General features: G+C 32.9%; 1 protein-coding gene across 1 annotated transcript in view; it reads left to right on the forward strand.

Moving 5' to 3' along the window:
* Positions 1 to 24817, forward strand: part of LOC111155074 (Rap guanine nucleotide exchange factor 2) — a 239101-nt gene that overhangs the window by 118369 nt on the left and 95915 nt on the right. Inside the window, exons 5-7 of the mRNA XM_022515113.1 lie at positions 5280 to 5355; positions 6946 to 7113; positions 9637 to 9654. Of these exons, the coding sequence (XP_022370821.1) occupies positions 5280 to 5355; positions 6946 to 7113; positions 9637 to 9654 (262 nt within the window). The remainder of the gene's footprint in view (positions 1 to 5279; positions 5356 to 6945; positions 7114 to 9636; positions 9655 to 24817) is intronic.

Genomic DNA, 24817 nt, shown 5'->3' on the forward strand with positions numbered 1-24817 from the left:
GTACTTGGAAGAGGAATAGGAAGCAAAATTGTGGAGATGGGGCTAGCATGGCAGTACCCTCTAATTTATGGCTAGGGATAAAATAAAAATGGAATTAATGTTGGGTGAAAGAAAAATGTAGGTATAATTGACTTTTCAAAAAATATTTCAGTAATATTTGTTTACCTTTTCCCTGTTTCTTACCTGTTCAACTTTTACCCACAACTTCTCTCTTTCATTGCTAATTAACGTGGAAAAGAGATTGGTTCCAGGTTTGTCAGTGGTATAATTTGGTCATCAGAGTTAACTCTTCCTTTTTCCCTAAGATTTGCTGTTATTTGGTCAAAGTGGTAGTGTTCCCACTTTTTGTTATTCAAGCCCTGAAATTTTGCCAAGAAACTCAACATCTTTATCCTTACATAAAATATGTCATTTTAACTATTTTTTAAAGTTTATTAATTTTTTAAATAATCTCTACACCCAATGTGAGGCTCAAACTCCCAACTCTGAGATCAAGAGTCCCATGTTCTTCTGATTGAACTAGCCAGGCACCCCTGCCATTTTAACTATTTAAGGTGTATGATTCAGTGGCATTAATTACAATCATACTTGTGCAGCCATGACCAGTACCTGTTTCCAAAGTTTATGTTCCATGGCTCCAAACAAACTCTGTAATCATTAAGCATTCCTATAGCCCCCAATAATCTGTAGTCTACTTTCTGTCCTTATAAATTTGCCTGTTCTATGTATTTCTTACAAGTAGAATATTATATTTGTCATTTTGTGTCTGGCTTACTGCATATAGCCTAGTGCTTTCTTTCAGGGCTGATCCAGGCTATAACATGTATCAGGACTTACTGTTCTTTTTTTGGGCTCCTGTTGTATGTATTTATCATGTTCATCATGTTGATGAACACATGTGTTGTTTCCACCTTTTGGCTATTGTGAATAATACTGTTGTTAACTTTGATGTATAAATATCGGTTTGAGTCCTTGTTTTCAAAACTATTGAGTATTTACTTAGGAGTTGGATAGCTGGGTCATATGGATATTCTGTTCAGCTTTTTGATGAAATGAAGACCAACCTGTTTTCCATAGTGACTTCACCACTTTACACTCCCACCAGCAAAATAACAAGGGTTCCAAGTTCTCTATCCTCTTTAACACTTGCTATTTTTTAAAAATTAAAATCATCTTAGTATCTCATTCACATCTGATATCAGGTATGAAATGGTATCTCATTGTGGTTTTGGTTTGCTTTTCTTTAATGACACAGGATGTTGATCAGTTTTTCATGTATTTATTGGCTATTTTGTATTCCTTTGGAGAAAGTTCTATTCAAGTACTTGGCTCATTTTTTAATTAGGTGGTTTGTCTTTTTGTTGTTGAATTGTAGGAGTTCTTTATGTATTCTGAATATTAAACATTTCTCAGATGTATGATTTACAAATATTTCCTCCTGTTCTGTAGATTTTCTTTTCAGCTTCTTGATAATGTCCTTTGAAGCACAGAAGTTTTTAATTTTGAGGAAGTCCAATTTGTCTATTTTTCCTTTTGCTGTTTGTGCTTTTAGTGTCATATCTAAGAATCTCATTGCCAAACCATAAAATAGACTGAACTGTAGAGACCAAACTGAGGGTTGCTGGAGGGGAGGTTGGGGGATGGTGAATGGATTAAACAGGATATTAATCCATGGGTATTAGAAGGGACCTTGTGAGGAGCACTGGATGTTGTTTCTAAGTGATGAATCACTAAATCCTACACCTGAAATTAACCCGACACTGTATGTTAACTAACTGGAATTCAAATAGAAGCTTGGAAGAGAAAGCCAAAAGAATCCATTGCCAGATCCTATCTATGCCTTGAAGGTTTATCCCAGTTTTTTTCCTAAGAGTTTTGTGGTTTGGGCTTTTTGTTTAGGTCAGTGATCATTTTCACTTAATATTTGTATGTGGTGAGAGGTATGGGTCGAACTTACTTTTTTTTTTTTTTCTTCAATATAGTGGTACAGTTGTCCTAGCGCATTGTTCTTTCCCCATTGACTGAACTTGGCACCCTTGCCAGAATTTGGTTGACTATAGATAACATGGCTTTATTTCTGGACTCTCAATTTTATTTTATTGGTTTCTATGTCTGTCCTTATTCCTGTACCACACTGTTTTGATTAGTATAGCTTTGAGGTAAGTTTTGAAATCAAAAGTGTGAGTCCTTGGCCTTTGTTCTTTTTCAAGACTGTTTTGGCTAACTAGGTCCCTTGGGATTTCATATGAATTTGAAGATTGGATTTTCCATTTCTGCATTAAAAAGTTGTTGGGATTTTGATAGGGACTGCATTAAATCTGTAGATTACTGTAGTCCCTCATAAGACTTAATAATAAAAAAAAGCATTTGATAGGATTAATTTTCCATTTCTGAAGTGGCACAAAAGAATATTTGGAGCAGAGTATGTCATATAGCTTGGAAATGATCCTTCCCTTTCCTTCCCTCCTTCTTTGCTCCCTCCCTTCCTTCCTTTCTCTGACTTTTCTTTAAAAACCCTTAAGTATTGTAGGTTTTGTTTTTTTTTTAAGTTGCCTATGCTCTTATTTAATTTGTATCATTTATAAATTTTCTTTTTTTTTTTTTTAAGATTTTATTTATTTATTAGAGAGATGGAGAGAGACCACAAGTAGGCAGAGCAGCAGGCAGAGGGAGTGGGAGAAGCAGGCTCCCCACTGAGCAGGGAGCCCGATGTAGGGCTGGATCCCAGGACCCTGGGATCATGACCTGAGATGAAGGCAGCCGCTTAACCAACTGAGCCACTCAGGTGCCCCTCATTTATAAGTTTTCTTGAATCATGATTTTAGAAACTTCAGTGATACTAAGTTTCAGGTCCTGTTAGTAAGACTGAAGTGTTCTTTTAATTTTTGTCCGTGATCTTACAGAAAGCCCTTTGGAATTCCTTAATTTTTTTTGTTGGAAACTTTTTAGTTCTGTGTTTTTCCCCTTAGAAACTTTCCTAGGGCAGTGTTATCTTCTAGGTTTTACATGGTTTTCTATAAGGATAGGTATGGTAATTTTCATTTTTTATTACTTCCTCGTGTGTTCATCATTTTGAGATGTGTTTTGTGTATTACTTATTCTTTAGTATGTCAGGAGCCTACTGTGCTAATGCTTTAAAGACTTCTAGTTTCATTTATGTCTTTTAACTAAAATGTGAGAACCCCTTATTGTTTAATGTCATATTAAATGGTGTGTGCATTTGATCACTTTTCACATTGGATATCTCATTGTGTAGATTGGATCCTCAATTACTGCTTTCTTGCACTCACATAAAACTTAATGAAACGTCTTGCACCTAATTCTTACTAGCTTTGTTTTGTGCTTTACTGTGTTCAACATCTATACGTTGTTTGCAAACCTGAAGATTTCTCTCCATTTCTTTCTACTAGATCATCTAAAATATTTTTAAAAATTGATCTTGATATCACCTAGGGTAGATCTTATCTCTTATATGTCGCTATCTGGTTTCCTTTTTTATCTCTATACTTATTTTCCAGAACTGAGTTTTAAAACAGCTTATAGAGGGGTGCCTGGGTGGCTCAGTGAGTTAAAGCCTCTGCTTTCAGCTCAGGTCATGATATCAGGGTCCTGGGATCGAGTCCCGCATCGGGCTCTCTGCTCCGCAGGGAGCCTGCTTCCTCCTCTCTCTCTCTGCCTGTCTCTCTGCCTACTTGTGATTTCTCTGTCAATTAAATAAATGAATAATCTTTAAAAAAGTTAAAAAAAAAAACAGTTTATAGAACTTGGTCCAAGATTTTAAAAAGCTTAGTAAATAATGATATTTACTTCCTTTTGTTTACATATTTATTGTTTCAAAGAATCACAGAGGAAAAGCGAAAGTATTTTGCAGATTTAGTGAATTTCTAGCTAACATTTTTCATTATTCTCCCTATTCATTCCTACCTATAGCTTCTGGGTTGTAAGCATAGAGAAAGTCATCTTTGCATTAGAGACAAGAGGCCTAGTCATTAGTTAGGCCTAACATGTGCATTCATGACCTACTCTTTGTCTCTTTTAAGGCCATTCTTCACTTCTGGGTTCTTGGCTATGTTTGAAATAATAGATTTTTTGACAAATGAAATGATATATTCTCCTTTGCTAGAGTGTGTTCTGTGTGCATTTGCCTTTTCTTTTCTGCTTTGTGTATTCAGGGAGTTACCCAAGGGACAGTATTATTTCTCCTACAGTTCACATATTTGTGTTGTTCAGTAGAACTTTAGTCTTTTGTGGCTGCAAAGAAAGTTTCTTCAGATTCTAGTCTATTTCATTTCCAAAAGACTCTCATGGAAGTATTTTTTAAGAGCACATTTTAGAGGATGCAAACTTTTCATTTCTAAGGTAATAATGTTTGCAAATAATATATTCCTACCATAAAAATCTTTTGAGCCAATGGCTAATTTTTACAAAGGTTTTCACCAGGATTTTCTCTTCATGGTTCTAGTGTGTGTGTGGTTATGTCAGAATAAATCTGCTTCAGTGTTAAGGTGGGAGCTATCACAGATAGGACAAAGTTGCTGTATCCAAGTTCACTAATGAAAAATTTCCAGGAGAAATGGGCTTATAATATTCACAACCACCTGAATTAAGAAAAAAAGTCTTTTGAATACCTTTTCCTTAAACTTATGTCGAATAAGTTGATTTCAAAATTTAGAAAGAGGCATGTGGGTGGTTCAGTCAGTTAAGTGTCTGCCTTTGGCTCAGGTCATGATCTCAGGGTCCTGGGATGGAGCCCCACTTTGGGCTCCTTGCTTCTCCCTCTCCCTCAGCCCCTCCTCCTCGCTCATGATCTCTCTCTCTCTCTCAAATAAATAAAATTTTTTAAAGAAGATTTAGAAAAATTAAATATACTTTTTAGGCAAAAGAAATGCTTAACCTAAGCAGTTAAATTACAAAAGAAAATTTATATACATTTTATACTTTGCATATTTATATAGTTTGCCTTTGATTCAGTTCTTATCCATTAGAATATTTGAAGTCTTCTCCTAACTGGGAATGATTTAAAAAGCCTAACATAAAACACATTCATACTGATTTTCTGTTACTTACATTATCAATTTGAAAATATGATACTGGAATTTTCCAGAAAAATACATGTCTGAAAATTAAGAAATTGAATGGTTCCTTGTCATTTGGTATAAATAATGATTAAAGAGTTTCTCTTTCTCCACTAGTTGTTTTTGTTTTTCACTTTCATTTAATTGGAGAATTGGCCTAAATTTACAATTTGTATTTCATAAATCTTTTTTTTTTCTTCCTAGTTTTGGCAAGCGTTCTGCAGGAAGCTTTAGGCGTGGCTGTGAATGCATTGTTTTAGAGCCTTCTGAAATGATTGTGGTAAGAATACTTCTGTGAAGAGTTTTTTCTCTAAAATAAATTATAAAGTAAAAGCCCTTTAACAAAGTACTTATAGTGCATTTCAAATTTTGTAACTCTAGATATATTTATCTCACAGTTTTTTAATTATGGGTCTGAGTTCATAATCATACTATTGTAATTATTTATAAGATTCAATGAAATGAAAAAGATAGAAGACTCAAAAGGGGCAAATACCCAAGTGTTTCATGCTTGAGCTTTGTCAAATCAATCTATGATAATGCCATTTAATTGAAATTTGGGGAGAATATTTGAATTGCAGGACTTTAGCTCTCCAAATATTAATTGGAATGAATGAAATAGTTCAGATGAGTCATAGTGGTATATAATCAGGCAACAGTTAACATAAGAAAATCAATTTCTGTTTTTTTGTGTATGTCCTATGTCAATATGTTTTTTAAATTCTACAATTCAGTTAAAAAGAGAGAGAAAGATTTCAACAGAGTGTCTAACCAGCATACTAGCTCCCCAGTTTTCTGGTGTAATATACAAGATGGTGAAAGCTTTTTATTCACATTTAGTAAAGTATTTGGTAGAAAGCTGTAGGTCTAATTTCAGAGGAGACTTAGGGTTTTTCCCTATGATGTAGGAGAGGAATTCATCAGAATGAAAACTTCCTTGTCAAAGGTAGTGAAAACCTGTGGTAAAATTTCACAAAATTTACTCTTCAGTGAGAAAGTAGCATGATGGTGAGTAAAGATCTAGGATTGGAAAAATGTGGGTGGTTACATAGGAGCTTACTGCAACAGGTCTTGAAAAGCATTTTAGATATATCCTAGAGATTTTAGCTCCTGTTAGTGCTATTTTGTGTTTCTCTAAGGGACTTTTGATCTTCAGAATTCTTTGAGGATTTTATACTTGCCCATTATACAAACTCCTAGGTTTGCCAGTGTGAAAATGGTCTTAGAATCTTGGTATGCCTTAATTGTAAGCAATCACATTTTTGTTATATAAGTATGACGAGGATTGACCTAAGATAACTTCTATTCTGGTTAGTCCCTTCATCAGTTTCTAAAATGTTGAAAATGAGGATTTTTTAAAATAATTCTATTTATAAAAGAGAAACTGAATCTACAGATTGAAAGTAGGAAGAGAAACCCTTAGGTAACCTACCAGAGCCATTCTGCTAGCAGTCCTGTTTGAGTCATTTGGGATTTAGGGGTTTTTTACAGCTTTACTCACATACATCAGGGTTAGGACAATGGGGCGGCTGCTTTCATATTTTGAGGCAATGTATCCTGTGAGTTCTTTCACTAATAAATCAGCACAATGATTACTGAAAATATCCTTCCCTTTGAAACTGCAGGAAATTCAAAAGTTACTCATATTGTCCTAAGTGGAACTGAAAATGCTTCTTCATAAAAGAAAAGTTACTCAAAACCAATTAGTTCCAGAGAAGTTCAGAGACACTTAGTCTGTCATGATAGTTTGTCCACAAATGTCCTTGCAAAATGAATGAATATGGATTTATCTGTAAGTTTTATTCTGCGTCTGATCTTAATATGGAATGTTGTGTTTGAGGAAATAAATTTTGGGGGGGTTTTATTTCAGGTGGACTATATGGATGAAAATGAAGAATATTTTCAGCGTCAAGCTTCTCATCGACAATCTCGAAGGAGATTTAGAAAAATCAACCAGAAGGGTGAAAGACAAACAATCATTGACACTGTGGATCCTTATCCTGTGGGCAAACCACCTTTGCCTCGAGGTTATCATACGGTAAGTTATTAAAGTATAAAATTTTTAATCTTTAGTTTTTTTGTTGGGAGTTTTGTGAGAAGACGTGCATTTCCTATTTTAGTTGAATAATTCCTTTCTGTGATCTGTGCTGGAAACACATACAGTATGAATAGTTTGAAAGAGCATTGAAATAAGATATCAAAAGACATTGTTTAGCCCTTTTATTTCTTAAAATGTCTTCTGAGGATTAACTTTGTGATCAGCGATGCAGCTGTAACTGGGATATTTTAAGTTCTTACCTTAATCTAAAATTTGAACTCCCTCTGCTCCTACCCCAAATGATTAGCATAGACTTACTTTTTATTTCAAAAGTAGATATATAAAAATCACATGTTATTTTCATACTTTACATACCACTGTGAGACTATTACATGATACTTTTTTTTAATTTTTAATATGAAATGAAAGCATAATTTGAAGTGATGCTTTTTAAAATCCCAATGTAAAGATGGTCTGAAGTATTTTTGATTGGTTCAAAATTCCTCTTAAATGCTGTAGCCCACTCGATCATCATTTATTTCATAAATATTTGATAAAGTATTTTTATGTTTGAAGAAACCATTGCACAGATAATGAGTGATTTGTACAAGACCCCAGGAAAGTCAGTTTTAGGACCTTATTTTTCATATTCCTTTCTTTCTGCTTAGCTGCACTATGCTCATTTCCCCTGAGAATATATTTGAGGATTTCTGTTTTCAAAAAGAAAGTAATATGAGTTCTTATATATGTCATAATAGAGTCCAAGATGGTTTGTCTATACATAAATACAATTAAGTAGTCATTATATGTGAAATTAATTTTAAAATAAAAATATGAAAAACCTAAAAATAGGTAATTGACAGTTGTTTTACATTTCTCATTTGTTTTGCTTACCAGCACTTTCTTTCTTTTTGCAAATAAGTGCAAAATACATGGGAAAATATATAGACTTAAAATCATATACTGAATTTTTGGTAACTTTTGGTGATATGATAGACTTTATACCTACACTTCATATGTTTTATTTCTGAGAGCTCTTTGTGTATGAATATTTAAGCAGTTTGACCACCAGCTACCCGCCTACTCCTTTCACTACCCATGCACTATTTTAATTTAACATGAATTTCATAGTTGAATCATTTCATTGAACTCCTTTGGAAAGGGTAGCTTTTTGCTCATCATAAAGAGAGCTTTGTTTGTCCTTTGGAGAGACTTGGTATTAAAAAAAAAAAACTATGAAAGGTTTTTTTGTTATCATTGTCTGTAAAAGAAGGTAGTATTTTTAGTGTTGATATAGCATCATGGAAGAAGGAAATTTGGATTAAAAATAGTGGCACATATTAATAGTTCCATATATTATTTTAGCCTGATGCTAATATTGTTAATACTCTTTCTTCTCTGGAATTTTTCCTAATCAGATTCCATACTAAAATAGTGGGAGTGTGAATTACTTAAAATTTAGTGTTAAAGCTGATTGGTTTAATTTTATAGTAGTGTTTTTCACACTTAAGTTGGGGGAAACCTATAACTGTTTTTCTTTTTTATTCCCGTTTGTTCCCCCCTTTATGAAATATTTTGCTTTCCCTATGTGACTTCCCTTTTTTGGTCTGATCTAAAAAAAAGTGTGCAGGGTTTTTTATTCTAAGATTACTTTTTTATTTTAATTTGATGGTTTTTTTTTTTTAAGATTTTATTTATTTACTTGACAGGCAGAGATTACAAGTAGGCAGAAAGGCAGGCAGAGAGAGAGGGGGAAACAGGCTCCCTGCTGAGTAGAGAGCCCCATGCGGGGCTTGATCCCAGGACCCTGGGATCTTGACCTGAACCAAAGGCAGAGGCTTTAACCCACTGAGCCACCTAGGTGCCCCATAATTTGATGGTTTTAATAAATATCTTACCTGGTCAACAAGTACTTTTATTAGGGAGTATTCAGTGCTAGGATGAAAAATTTAGTTTGATTACTAATAGATCATTTAATAGCTTACTAATATGTGACATGTTGGTATTAATTTTACTAAATGAGTTCAGATTGGTAGCAATATGGTCATAATTGAAAATATTGGATCCTTTTTTGTGTGTGCAAGGTGTGTTTTTATTATACTTCTATAATATTATTTCACTTAACTACATGATTTTAGTATAGAAAACAGCAAAATTTTATTGTGTATATGGTGCCACAAGATAAAAAATGAAATAAAAGTTATTATTCTTTATTAGTCCTAAGTTATAGTTACTTATTCTTAACAGAAATACTTTCCTTTGAAAGAACCGTAGTGGAGTGGGACTGAGGGTGAAAAGTTTATTTGGAAAATGCATGGTCATACTTCACAGGTGATTTTAAATGATTTCCAGTGCATTTCAAGTGCATGGCTAGAGAACATTATGCATACAGCCAATTCTATATGGTCATTCTTAACCTAATTTTAACATTATCTTCGTTTTGGCAGATATACTATAGCATGTCTGATAATGTTCATCTTTTCCTTTCCTCCTTTATGGCACTCATTTCATTTTGGCTCAAAGGAATGCACTAAATCTCAGGTATTGTAATTTGTGTGTGGTCTCCTAATACTAACCTAAGTTTATTTGTGAATTTGCATTGTAACTAATGAGTTTATAATATTGATATGTTTGGCTTGGTCTTGTTCTTTTGTATTTTGCCCTGATTCCGTAAAATCTCTTAAAACTGCTAGTGGTTTAAGTGATGGCACAGTTTTCTTAATTTGTGCAGGTGTAGTGATGGATTGTCCACCTTGTCTACTGTAGGTCCACCTAAGTGCAACCTACTTAGTTTTTTTTTTTGTTTTTTTGTTTTTTTTTTTTTAAAGAATGAGTGGAAGCACTGTTCTTAACTAACGTGATTTGTAAGTAAAGAAATGAAGAGGAAAAGATAGGTAGACATAATGGAAATTTAATTGCTTTTTATGTGAAAGCTTATGGGAAATCCATTAGAAATTTACATTTTAAATGGTGTAGGTAAAAGCTTTAAATTTCAGGAATCCCAATATGAGAGCATTTTGGGAGAGTACTAGTAAAATTTTAGTCAGAGAGAATAAAGGCTTAGTCAAAAGGAAATGAAAATTTAAAAATGCTTGTGTTTTCTTATTTGCACTTTATTTTTAACCAGAATTCATGCTTTATTTCATTCTAGAAGCCTATAATATCTTTGCTCATTTCTTTCATGCCAACACATGACTAATTTATGATTTTCAGTGTTAACTCTTGAAATGGTGGGTCAGATTGGGGGTTATCAGGGAATTTGGAGTAAAGGAAGGAAAACTAATTTTATCTCTGGAGAGGAATTGGTTAAGTAACTCGTAGAATCTTATGGTTGTGTTTTTTTATTGCCCAGGAAAAAGATCATGTATGATTTAGTTGACATTAGAAGAACTCTGCTGTCAATATAATAATATCCTTGGCTGTTTTAGTAAACTTGCCTGAAATAATGAAATATTTGTATAGAATTTCAAATAAAATGAGGCAGTAACTTTATGTTCTGTGCAAGAGAATGCATGTTAAAATGCCACAGGTGTCATGGCTGCTATATGGTACTTGAGAAGCACTGCTATATTTTAGATGATATGATAAATCTTAAACATTTTCATACTATTTGTAACTTTAATAAAATTTTCATGTAGTTGTATACTTTTTAAAATTTCATCAGTGTTTTGGACTTTTATCTGGTAAAAGTATACTCTAAACATATATAAATTTAATATTTTAAAAGATATATCAGTACATAATTAATCTTTTTTTTAATATGAAAAATTACTAGTTAGTCTAATTCCCATTTAGAAGTAGGAATTGAATTGAAAGTATACACTGAGTTATGATATATACTTTATGTACACTTTTTAAAATTAGATGTGTTACAGTAATTTAAAACAGATTATAATAATTTTCTTCAGAAACATGAGTACTCAAATAGTCCATGTGGAGTGTTTTCAAGACATTTTTCCAAGGCAAGTATATGAGGTTTGCAGAGAGAATAATAAGCATTTTAAAATGCAGTGAGAAGGGGATATGGGAGATGGCTTTCATTACCATTTTCCTACATTTTGATGCTGTGAGGTTGAGGCTGTATTTAATATTGCCAGAAAAGAGGATGTGGCATGAATTTTCAGTCTTAAGGTAGATAATGAAAATAGAGGCAGGTAGTAGATAAGGTTCTTGGCAGAGGCTGGAAGATTTGGGGTCAGTCACTTTAGACTTGGGACAAGTTTATTTTGTCTCTGGGTTCAGAGTAGGGTAGAGGAAAAACCTTTGTTTATTTTACCCAAAATTACAGACCCTGCCTGTCTATATTTACGGGCAATTTATTCCAGGAGTTTGTGATTTATTCTAGAAGATACTTAGGGGGAGGACTTAACTTACCTGATTGCAGTGATGGGGAGACTGGTACATACTTGTTTTGTCATCTTATATTTCTTTTTTTATTTTAATAAAAAGAGAGCTCTGCCCTGTTCTCAGTTTAGAAAAAACAAAATTGTACAGAGATATTAGACTGAAGACTGCAGAAAACTTGTCCTGTTTATACCATGGAGTTTACATGAACCAACAGACATTTCAGTCTAGCAAGGCTAAAAGGATTGAAATGCTCTTGATGCTTTGAAGTTCTGATTGACATTCCACTTCCCATTCCTACTTATCCCCAACAGATGGCTCAATTTTTTTAAATAGTTTAATTAGCAAACATTTATAGAGTATTATCTATGTATGTACTACTGTTCTAAAACATTTCACATAAATTAAGTCATTTAGTATACATAACTACCCTGTGAGGAATGGATTATTATTACTATAGTTTACAGATTAGGAAATGAAAGAACAAGATGAGGGGATATGTTTAAGGACACACAGCTAGTAAGTAATAGAGCCAAAATTCTAACCCCAGAAGTCTGGCTCCAGAGTCAAAGTTCTTCACATCACTCTATACTGCAAAATACAATAAACTCAATGAAGGAAAGTGACCTCTTTTAAAATATGGGGGGAAAAAAAACCCAAAAGTAGATTACATATTTAAAGGATTGGTATTCCTCAGCTGTCATAACTTCTTAGCTAAACATTTTATGAGATTTGATTTAGTTCAAGTAATATTTGGAAATGTCTGTGACTAGTAATTGTTAGGATGAGAAGAGACGGTCAAAATCCAAGATGGCCTTGTGACTTTTAATTTTGTGTTTTTCTTGTTGTTTTAATCTTGGAATGTTTTATTTGATCAGGTGTAAGCACACTCACCTTGTCCCAAAGGATATTTTCCCAAGGAATGGCTCTGTTTGCAAATTTGAATTAGGAGGATTTGAACACAATATAACATAAAACATATTCATAAAGTTTCAATCAATGCAAGATTTTTGAAGTAATGGAAACCAGTTGATCATATAAAAAGATGTCTCCCACACATTTCATTAGTAGTCCTTTTCTACAATATGAATATACACTTCAGAGCACTGTTTAATAATTATGTATTACATTTTTCAGTAGATTAGGCTTAGTTTAAAATTCTTGGTGCAGATGCATAAAAAGTAATAAAAAATAGTGCGTAAAATTAAGTTAATATAATGTAGGTTGAATACAATGTAATATTAACATAATGGGATTAAATTTTGAGTTACAGTCAGTGATAATATAATATCTGTAAAATGTGGCACCGGTGTAGTAAGATTGATCCATGCATGAGGCTTATGAAAATGAGCCCTATTTTTTATAAGGTTATTCTTTAAAATAATATAAGACAAGTTCTATTTCTAATAATATTTATATAATCATTCCTAGGTTATATCATATTTCTCTGAAGTAGATTTTTTTTTAAAGATAGATTTAAGTTGGTTTCATTTTCAGTTAAGGACTACTTGGTAGGTTTGGTTAGTTTCAAATATTGTTGGATATTGAAACAAATGAAAAATTACAGTGTTTGTGTGATTATGCACTTTTATTTGACAACAGTCTTTTTGACATGGACTATTGTTCTTGCATTAGAAATAGTGTTTTCACTCATGTTTGGCTTTGCTTTTTCAGCTTTTTATTTAATTTTTTACTGAAGTCTTAGTTTAATTCAATATTAGCTGCTTAACAGTAAGAGAATATGTTTTGTGTAATATATCAGTGACTTGTATATTTACTAAATTTCCTAGAATATTAAGGTCTTAGCATTTTAACTGATAACAATCAGTTCACATCATATTACACCTGACTGATTTATTTATATAATGGTATTTTAAAAATCTGTTGATATGCTTATGTAGAAAATATTCACATATAGGGGAAATTTCTTAATTATTTTGATATTTCATTCTTCTTTAAATCCGAAAGACATTTGTTTACTTAATTAAACCTAAAGTCTTTGTCTTCAGTAATATCATCAGTGCCTCTCTGTGAATTGTAATTGGGTGGAGTTTCAGAAAATATGTGTATTTTCTTTCTTGTATTATAGAGAGGAAAACTCAGTATTTTCATTTACATATTTTATTCATTTAATGAATATTTATCAAATACCCACCTTGTTTCAGGTTTGTGCCAGGCTCAAGGGCTATAAGGGTCATATTTTGCCCTTATTGTCCTCTTAGTTTCATAAGGGATATAGATAAATAAATGTGCAACTAAAATATAGGGAATTCTAGGTACAGTGGAGGCACATAGACAGGGCACTTGAGAAATCAGGCATGATTTCTCAATATCCTGGCTCAAAGTGAAATATTCTTCAATCCAGGAAAGCCCAATGGAAATGTGAAAACTGAATTGATAAAGAATGTAAAAGAGAGGTGTGGAGAGAGTGTTAGATAGTAGTGATGTGTATATTAAAAAAAGCACAAGTTTTGCTAGATCCTAGTTACTGTATGCATGCCTGATGTTTTATGTTAGCATCAGAGTCTTAGAGTGTCAAAATACTCTTTGCTTTTCACACCCATTATCAGCAGGTTTACTGGTTCCTCTTTACCTAGATGATGTTGCATTTTAAAATCCTGCAGAATGCTCCCTGTGGAAAGGTCTTTGAACAATAGGTGGACGTAACAGTTCTGTGCCGTATGTGCTGCAATTTCTAACAAAATGCAGCATGGAAAAACTGCTGCGGTGGGCTCCATTTCCTTGCTTTGGGGGGATTGTTTCTTCCTTGCAGTTATAACCAGGTATTTATGTTCATTTAACTTATACAGATTAGGAAATTATACTATAGCGTGTATATAGAAATTGAAATGTAAATCAGGAAATAGTTTAAAACATGAAATGATTTGTCTTGCGCTATTAACAGCATGCATTGCAAATTCATGCAAGGCAGTTGAGAATAGTATGCAGTGTGCTGTTTACCCAAGTTTCAGCTTCTGTTGGAGGATGTCTATTTTTATATATTACATCATCTCTGCTGCAGAACTCCCGTGTCCACTGGGATTTACTGTTCTTTCATTCCATTTTGAAAGAAAGCTTGTATTGATGTCATAATTGGACCCATCTTTTGGTTGCACTTGGAGATTGAAAGTAATAAGGGTGTTGTGTAGCAAGTCATGCAATATTTCAAGCAATTTATTTGTCAAAAAGACCACTGCTACTTTGTCTTGCCTCTAATTGTGAACACTGGTGGCTCTCTGTGCTTGTATATGTTTTAAATATACTTGGCTAAAATTTAGCTTTTAGTCTCAACAGCAAAGATCCTTTTCATCTTAGACTGTTTCATTTCTTATGTGATTTTTTTCTTCGTGAGATTTTACAGTGCTACATGCTGATTTTGAAAAATGTCTCTTTTCTTTGGGAAAATCTACTTTGATATTCAGGCCTATTTCCTAACAGTGCTGAATTGATCTTTTTACAATTAAGTTATCAGTAAGTTGTCTGTTTCACTGTTTGAAATATCAGGTGACTAGAAATGTTCTCTTTTGATTTTGAATTCAGTGTTAAAGCATTATTAGCTAGAAATGCCTTTCTGTTAGCTAGAAGATACTCTGGAAGAAACTCTAGTTTTGTATTCAGTGTATAGGTGTTAGGTTTAAGTCACTTGTGAAAGGAAATATTTAAATTAATCATTAAAATGCCTACTATATGTTATACATACTTATGTATGCGAGATCTCCCCCTTATTCTGTCCAGAAAAATTAATCATTATCCATATCACAGTAGTAAACCTTTTTTCAAACCTTTGCTATAAAAAAAACTGATTAAGAGCAAACTTAACTTTTAAAAAAATAATAGCTTTATTGAGTTATAATTCACATACCATACAGTTTACCTATTTAAAGTGCATAATTCAGTGGTTTTTCTTTTTTCTTTTCTTTTTTTAGGTAGGAAACACATAACATTAAATTTGCTCTCTTAACCACTTTTAAATGGATAGTTCAGTAGTATTAAGAATATCTGTAGTAAACTTTTGACTGATTTGAACAGACACAGTTTACATTGTACCTAATAGCCTTTGTGGTTTAAATTACACAGAGGCTGAAAAATGAGATATTTTGGAAAAAATAATTAAGAATCTATTGAGTAATTGTATTAGAGCGGTTTCTTATGGGCTTAGTACAAGATCAAGTAGTCCTTTATTTTTCTTATGTCTTCCTTTCTCTCTTTGAAGTGCAACATAGGGATGTAGTGTAAATTTGGAATTGCTAGCCTAGAGGAGAAATGATGTGACAGTAGAGTGAGCCAATCTGAATTATGAATCGCTCCTTGGAATGACTGATTGGCAGACTGATTGAGAAGGGAAGATTTTCAAGGATGAAAAAGAAAATATTCAGATTGTCCTGATTTTTATTTAGATGTCTGTGAGGATAGTAATGATAATTGGTCACTTGTGGTTTTGGTACAATCCAGAAGCCATTTGCAAATGTTAGAAAATAAAGTTAAAATCTCAAGAAGAAGTTGTAACATTTTCCTTTCACTAATTATTAGCATACTTTTACTTTCTATCCATTTCTTTATATAGTTTTTTAAACTGAGCCTTAAAAAAGCTCTTTCAGGAATTTTGGAGTACTCAGGAAGTTTTTGGAGAAAAAAAGATCATTTTGCCATTTGTTAATTTGTGACATAAGCATGAGCATCCCAACTAACTGGGATGTAGAGAATACTTGGGCATTATTGATATTCTTGAGGATATTGATGCCCTTGACAGTGGGCGTTATTGATGAGCACTTGATAGCTTCAGTCTTTCTATGTCTCCTTCATATAACCATTTTCCTAACTTTAATTAGACCAGAAGAGTATAAGCAACTAATCATTCCACAAGTAGATTAAGCTGTTAGAGGGTTCAGCTGAAGTTGTATTTCATGTAAATACAGAATTTTGTTTTAAAGGAATCTATGGATGTTTGATAACTGTGTAATCTTTAAAAGAGCAAAAAGGCTGATTATTTTCTAGTTCATGTCTTAGAGCTGTAGTTGTCAAAGTTTTTCATTTCAGGACTCCTTTATACTCTTAAAACTTTTTGAGAGCTCCAACAAGCTTTTGCTTGTATGAGTTATCTGTATCATTGTTTGCCATGCTAGAAATTAAAACTGAGAAATCTAAAAATATTTCTTAAGTAACCTATTACATATTACATAAAGGTTTTTTAGTGAAATTGTTTAATATTTGGCCTGATAAAAGCAGCTGGATTCCCAAATGAACTTCTGTATTCAATCTGTTATGATATACTCTTCTGATTCAAGTAAAGTATATAAAGAAAATCTGACCTCAGATAGTTGGAAAAGGCAGTGGTATTTTAACAGCTTTTTCAAATAATCTTATTGATATACTTCACCAAAATTTGACACATGGTTTCTTAAAAATTTAGTTGCAATTAAGAATGTAAAGCTGTGTCAGTGAAGTTACTCTTTTATTAAAGCCCATTGGTCTTACTTACCTATGGGTCTTTTTACTTATGTATGATTTTTGTAACATCATGCGTTGGTCAGTAAATTAGGTTGTCACCCGAATTTTGGCATGTTATACAGTATTTAAAAAATCACATTTATTAATGTCATCACTACCAGTCTCACTAAAAAAGCCTCACTTATTGGGAAGCTGTCAGGTTTATGGTGTTGGATATAAATTTTGCAAAAGTCTGATTTTTACTTGAAAGCTAAAATTTTGTCATTGGCAAACAAAGTACTATCAGCTGTTTTCCTTGAAGTGAGAGGCTCAGTTTGTTCATTTTCAAGAAGATACCTGCCAGATACCTACTACCAAATAGTCGTAGTTTGTCCATTGCTTGTTCTTTAAAGTAAAAATAGTTTTCCTAAATGCAGAGGCCCTTCTGAACAGAGTCTTTTGTGACTTCATAGGTCCCATACCTATGAAGCTGACCCTAACCTTGTTTCCTGTATGATTTTTCTCGCTACTGCCTTTTCCTCCTTGCTGCTTAATTCCTTTATAGATCCTGGGAGAAAATGGAAAGATCCCAAGCTAATTTTGAGTGGAATCAGAAGAATTTTAAAATGCTTTACATTAAATAATTGTGTTTTAAATGTATTAATTATATTGGATGGTTACCAACAATCCATTTTGTAGTTACTGTAGTGATTTTTAAAGATAGACATTTTTACTTAATTTATTGAGCATTTCTTATTTAGAAATGTTTTTCTTTAAAAAAAGAAAATTGCTTTTTTCCCTTTAGGAATTTTATCCACTCACCATCTCCCCCCAAAAAAGGCTAAACACCCCTTCCCTATTATGAATCATGTGGAATTAAAAAATACTTAAAATGCTTATGTCCAATTTTCTATGGTAGTGAAAGTATAGTAATGATAACTGTAAAATGTCTGTTAGACAATATTTAAAAATGGATTTGGGATGTTATGCCAATATCAATAAGACTAGTTTTAGGTCCTCGTCCCCCAATACCCTCAGGGAGGAAAAAAAAAAGATCACCGTGGATAGTTTTAACAACATCCTGTGACTGATTCATAGTTAATGTTCAGGATAATCTAATCCAATTTATTACAGATTGTTTCAGCTTGATAGTACAAAATAAATAAATAACCTAGCAGTATGTTTAAAACTTTTTCTTCTCAAAACTCCACTTACTATTTTTTTAGAGTTGGATTGTTTTCTCTTTGTTTTCCTCTACTTTGAGTACCTATGTTCTTGCTCTCTACCTTTATCTACTGACTCTTTTTGTTTTGTGTTCAAATAAAGAGTCTGCCTTCAATCTTTTCCATCCACTTGTTCTGCTTATGTTAAGACATTAGGGGCCACATTCCTTTGTCATCACAAAGTGTGGTTTACCACTGATTGTGCTCAGAGGTTCAGTATGATTCAGTAATCAACTACTAAAGTAAAATATCTGACAGGATAGAGCTGTCTTTGGAAAGGGACTGAAAATGTCCCTGCTCCACAGATTTCAAATTGTGGGTGGGTTTCCCTTAATGAAAGCTGAAATGTCCACATGAATATTTTATGCTGTTAGTGGTTACTATAGATTCGCGTATCATTTCTCACATAGAGAAATGTCTCCTTTATATAGTGGTCTCATTTTCTTCCCTACTGTATTTTTACCTTTATTGTAAATACCATGCTTTGCAGTCATTTGGGTTTAATATATTAATATCTTAGAGTTTTGGTTTTTGTTTTTAATCTTACAAGTCCACTGGGTTGGATGGCATATATTTTTAAACTTCGGCCCAACAGATTTTTATTTTGCTTTTTGTCATTGAAAAACCTATAAAATATAAGCCATCAAGAAAAATAGGTTTTGTTGTACGTTTGTTGTAAGGCAGTCTTTTAGTGAGCAATTTCATGTGATGAACAATACATTTTGCTTAGGTCAGTCACACTGTTCAGCAGTTCATCCCTGATTTCTTGTTTCCTAACTTAACTACTTAGTCTTGGGGTCAAATGTAGAATGAATAAGCAACTGCCTTATTCTGTTTAATATTTAATTATAGAGTTTTGGTTATGTGTTGATACTATGAACTGCTACTTTATGGCACAACCAGGAGATATAATCTTCCATGAATATGATCCATCTGGCCAGTTGTGAATAATTCTGACAATTATAATAGTCTTACATATACAATTAATTATTTGAGTGTTATTTAAAAATCATCTTTCACTTAAGAAAATCATCTTTCACTTACCTTCTCCTAAACTTGGCAACTTTTAATTTATGAGCTAAGGATGTTAAAAATGGTGGTAATTGAAAATTTCAAAGTGCAACTAAAATATGTAGGTAAAATACTCTGTTTGCCTTTTTAGAGCTTTTAAGGAGAGGGAAAAATTAGATGTGTAATTTGGGCTTTGTTAATTGATTTATGAGAAGGACGATTGAATGTTGTCATTTTAAAGCTCATGTGGTCATATATTGTAAGCTGACTTCTTTTTCAAGAGAATGCTTAAGTAATTTCTCTGGCATCTAAAATATTTTCTATATTGAGACAATTTTCTATATTTAATTATCTTCCAGGCAAATTTACTTGGAAGCATTTCCTGTCTGGAATATATTTAATTACAATAGAGGGACAGTCACAATTATATTCCTGATTGTGAAGCCTATTGATTAATGCTTCCATTTATAAACATTGTCATTGTCTCTTAGAATGAAGATTATTCAACCATTATGAAAACCTACACATTTTGATATTTATTTAAAGACTGTTTTTTTTTTTTTTTTTTTTTGGAGAGGGAACGAGTAGTGGGGAGGGGTAAGGATAGAGGGGAGAGAGAATCTTAAGCAGGCTCCACACTTAGTGCGGAGCCCAAAGTGGGGCTCAGTCTCAGAACCCTGAGATTATGACCTGACCTGCAGTCAGGAGTTGGACACTTAACCAACTGAGCCACCCAAGACATTGGATCTTAAAAGTGATAGTATGTTTGTTATAAGTTAAATTCCTAAAAAGAAATAGCCTTTAAAAGCAGATAGTATCTCGTATGCCATAGTATACCTTTTGCACAGTATAGTATATGTTAGGTGCTCAGCAGCATCTTGGTTGTACATTGGTGTCTTTGGATCAAACTCACAAAGTTAGTGTTACTATTTCTAGGAGTGGTATTATACATCTACCTGCATATTAACAGTTCTTACACAAGGATATCTGCACAAGGATATTAATCCCTGCCATCATTACAGTATTAAATAATGGAATCCTCAAACCTTGAGTGCAACTGACTTTTTAGAATATCTTGGAAAGAATAAAATTTGCCCTTATTGAATCCTTACGATATATTCCAGTTGGCTAGGTATTACCTCATATATTTTGTCAATTAAACTCTGTAGTTCTAAACACTAAGGTGATGGTGTCTCCACTGATAGAAGAAAAGCATGCTAAGGTGAAAGAGATTAAGTTACATGTTCAATATTTATGGTACTCAGAGTCAAACCTAGACATCTGTCTTTTCCATTCCTGACATTTGAAATTATTTATTTTTAAAAATGAACTTAACATATTTTGCTTTTACATTACTTGAGCTTTAAATTTGATTTGAAAGAGAAGTGTGTCAAATAATTCAGCCACTTTAGATGCCTGCTATTTAAGTACCTTGAAAAGACATAGGCTACAGCGTAGAATGTCCAATGTGAAAAATAATTACTAATTATATGGGCAATAATTTAGGCTTTGGTTGATTGATCAGTATTTTTGTTACAAGTACTTTTCGTTTTCAAACCGTATCTCTCATTAGTAAAGCACAGCATTTACCCCCTCTTTGACCTTTAGTTTCATTCCAATATAGAAATGGGTTTTTACTGTTGAGCAGTACCATTTTGTAGCAAAGGTGACTATGTAATTAATGTATTTTAAGTTAGTTTCACTAATATTGTAAGTAACAAAAGCCAAATCTTGCTGAAAGATTTTTTTGTAGGTATGACTTTTTAATGAATCAAAACAACTTACAGTTGTCTGAAAGTAGTCATAATTTTTAGAGATGAAAAAATAAAGTCATGAAATTGCTTCTGCACAGAAAATATTGTAAGTTTTGGTAATATTTAAGAATACTGAAAACATAAGTAATATTAAGGGATTTAAAAACATTTTATAAAACTGATTAGTTATGTATAGTATTTAATCAATTATTGCTAACATTAAGAAAATCATCTTTCATTTTCCTTCTTCTAAACTTGGCAATTTTTAATTTATGAGCTAAGGATGTTAAAAAAACTTCTAATCTGTGGTCTAATTAGCACCATAATTTTTAAAAAGTAAGAGCATTTTATTATTTCCCCTCTAACTGCCAACATAAGGAAGACAGAAATCTCAGAATAAAGGAATAGTTACTATCAGGAAATCTTGTTACAAGATAGATTTGTTTCGTTCAGTGGGTCTCTCTTCTTCTGTTCTCTATCATAACATCCCTTTTATCCCCGTTTTGCTACTCGCTAATGTTTGGTAATAGCTGCCATAGAGGCAGTCAGTTAAGTGGCTGTCTCAGCTCAGGTCTTGATCCCAGGGTCCTGGGATGGAGTCCCGCATCAGAATCCTTGCTCAGCCGGGAGCCTGCTTCTCTCTCTGCCTGCCCTGCCTGCCATTCCCCCTGCTTGCGTGCTCTCTCTGACAATAAATAAATAAAATCTTTAAAAGAATAGCTGTGTTAGATAACCTTAAGAACTTGAAAGGATTTTAGTTATCTCCTAACCACTTAATACAATTTATTTTTCTCTATAGAATCACTGACATTCAGCCTCTGCTGTAAGATTTTTAATTATAACTAGCACTGATATTTGCAAGATAGTCCTTACATAATGTGTCAAAATTGTACCCTACTGCCTAGTGCAAAGTAAGGGTCTAGTAAATCATAACAGTTATTATTTATTATAGGGAAGGGCTAATTATGAAGAAACTTTTCCTTCTGTTTAGCTGAAATCTGCTTCTCTATAATTTTAGTTCATGGTTCTAGATTTCTTCTAGAGCAACACAAATGAATATTCATGTTCCATTTTCATATAACTGTGCTTCAGATAAAGAGATCTTATGCCTTTTCTGGATTAAACATTTCTAACTTATGTACTTTCCTAAACACCTTACCATCTTGGTTTTCTGCTCTTAGTACTACAGTTACTCATCATTTCTCCTAAGTTAGGATGTCTAGAACTGGTTGCTACCACTTACACAAGGTCCTGCAGTACCCTACAGTGCAGATTATAGGAGAACTTTGTTTTTCTTGCCCTGGACATTGTATGTCTGATGATGTAACCCATGATTATATGAGAGTAGTAAGGTATTCTGTATTGGGTCATATGGAGCTTTTAGTCAGCTCCATTTTAGAGGTAAGGCTTCATACCTCCTCCCACCCCTGTGAATTATTCTTCTAGGCTGATATCCCTTATATTGTAATTGGCCAAGTGACATTTTGATAGTATGCATGTAGATGTTTATATTTATCCCTGCTAAATTTAAATTTTCTGGTTTTAGCCTAGTCTTCTCACCTGTCAAATTACTTAAAACATCTGATTTTGTCGGTAAGCAAATTGGACATCTTTTATGGTTATACTATTATCCTGTGCCTGTTTCATCATCTTAAAGCTGGTGTAATAATACTTCACAGGGTAGTTTTGAAAAAGTTTAAGTGGAATCAGTTATACATTCATTCTTTTCTTGAATAATTACTGTGTGGTAAGCATAAGAGATAAAGCATAATTTGTCATTAACAATATCAAAAACAAATAAAGTATATGGCCCCTGCCTTCAGCTCACCTACGTTCCAGTTTGTGATCAATAGTCCCTTTTATTCAAAAAAATGGAGGGATAATTAATAATTCATGTGCTCATTAAAATATTAACCATAAGGGAATAAATTACATGCCAAATTAGTAATAAAGATAATAATTACTATTGAACTTGGAGTATTGCCTTGTGAAATACTGTAGTCGGGAGCCCACACTGAGTACCAGTGTGTAAGGACTTCACCTCTATAACTGAGCATTTCAAGCTGATGTCTGGTGTTTTCTTAAAGTAGGTTCTGGGAAATGAAATAAGCTATGTTAAATTAGCTGTTACAATCTCTTCATTTTTTGAATATATGCATTGGAAAAGCCCCACTCTTGATGTTGGAAGTTCTCACTGATTTACAGTCTACTTTATTTCCTTTTTCAGCATGTGTCCCATTTTATGTTATCTTTTAATCTTTCTCTTCTAACATGCATCATGTAAATATTGGGCATACTTATTATGGATGGGTTACTATGTTAATTTTCCAATTATCAATCAAGGGCATCACAAACAGTATGTTATCAGGAACTTTTCTTTGTATTAAAGAAATAGCCTATAGTAGCCACCAAAAAAACTGTAGAACTGATCAATGAATTCAAATAAAAGGTTACAAAATCAATCTACAGAAATTTATTGCATTTCTAGACACTAATGAAGTAGCAGAAAGAGAAATTAAGGAAACAATCTCATTTACAATTGCACCAAAATAATAGGATACCTAGGAATAAACCTAACCAGGGAGGTGAAAGACTTATACTCTGAAAACTATAAAGCACTCATGAAAGAAATTCAAAATGACACAAAGAAATGGAAAGACATTCCATGCTCATGGATTAGAAGAACAAATACTGTTAAAACATCTATACTACCCAAAGCAATCTACACATTAGTGCAATCCATATCGAAATACCAAAAACATGTTTCACAGAACTAGAACAAACAATCCTAAAATTTGTATGGAACCACAAAAGACCCTGAGTAGCTAAAGCAGTCATGAAAAAGCAAAGCAAAGTCAAGCAAAACTTGACTTCAAGTTATATTACAAAACTGTGGTAATCAAAACAGTATGGTACTAGCACAAAAATAGACACATAGGTCAATGGAACAGAATAGAAAACCCAGAAATAAACCCACAATTATATGTTAATTAATCTTTGACAAAGCAGGAAAGAATATCCAATGGGAAAAATAACGGTTTCAACAAATGGTGTTGGAAAACTGGACAGTAACATGCAAAAGAAAGAAACTGAGCTACTTTACTCTATATATAAAAATGAATTCAAAAGAAGGAAGGACCTAAATGTGGGACCTGAAACCATCAAAATCCTAGAAGAGAGCACAGACAGTAACTTCTCTGACATCAGAGACTTTTTTCTAGTCCCCTGAGGCAAGGGAAACAAAAGCAAAAATAAACTATTAGGACTATATCAATATAAAAAGCTTCTACACAGCAAAGGATGCAATTTAAAACTAAAAGGCAATCTGTGGATTGGGAGAAGATATTTGCAAGTAACATATCTAAAAAAGGTTAGGGTCCAAAATATATAAAGAGCTTATAAACTCAACACCTAAAAAATGAAGAATCCAACTAAAAAATGGGTGGAAGACTAGAACAAACATTTTTCCAAAGAAAACTTACATATGGCAACAAACACATAAAAAGATGCTCAATATCACTAACCGTCAGAGAAATGCAAATCAACACTATAATGACATATCACCTTACACCTGTCAAGAATGGCTAAAATTAACAACACAAGAAACAACAGGTGTTAACAAGGATGTGGAGAAAGGGGAACCCTCATGCACTATTGGTGGGAATGCAAACTGGTGCATTCACTCTGGAAAACAGTGTGGAGGTTCCTCAGAAAGTTAAAAATAGAAGTGCTTACTCTGTGATCCAGTAATTGCGCTACTGGGTATTTACCCAAAGAATACAAAAACACCAATTCAGAGGGATACATACATCCCTATGTTTATAGTAGCATTATTTACAATAACCAAGATATCAAAGCAGCCCAAATGTCCATCAATTGACAAATGTGTAAAGAAGTAGAATATTTATATATATAATATATACAATGGAATATTATTCAGTCATC

This window comes from Enhydra lutris, unplaced genomic scaffold (assembly GCF_002288905.1).
Source record: "Enhydra lutris kenyoni isolate GAN:26980312 unplaced genomic scaffold, ASM228890v2 scaffoldscaffold3, whole genome shotgun sequence".
In the NCBI taxonomy this organism is placed as follows: domain Eukaryota; kingdom Metazoa; phylum Chordata; class Mammalia; order Carnivora; family Mustelidae; genus Enhydra; species Enhydra lutris.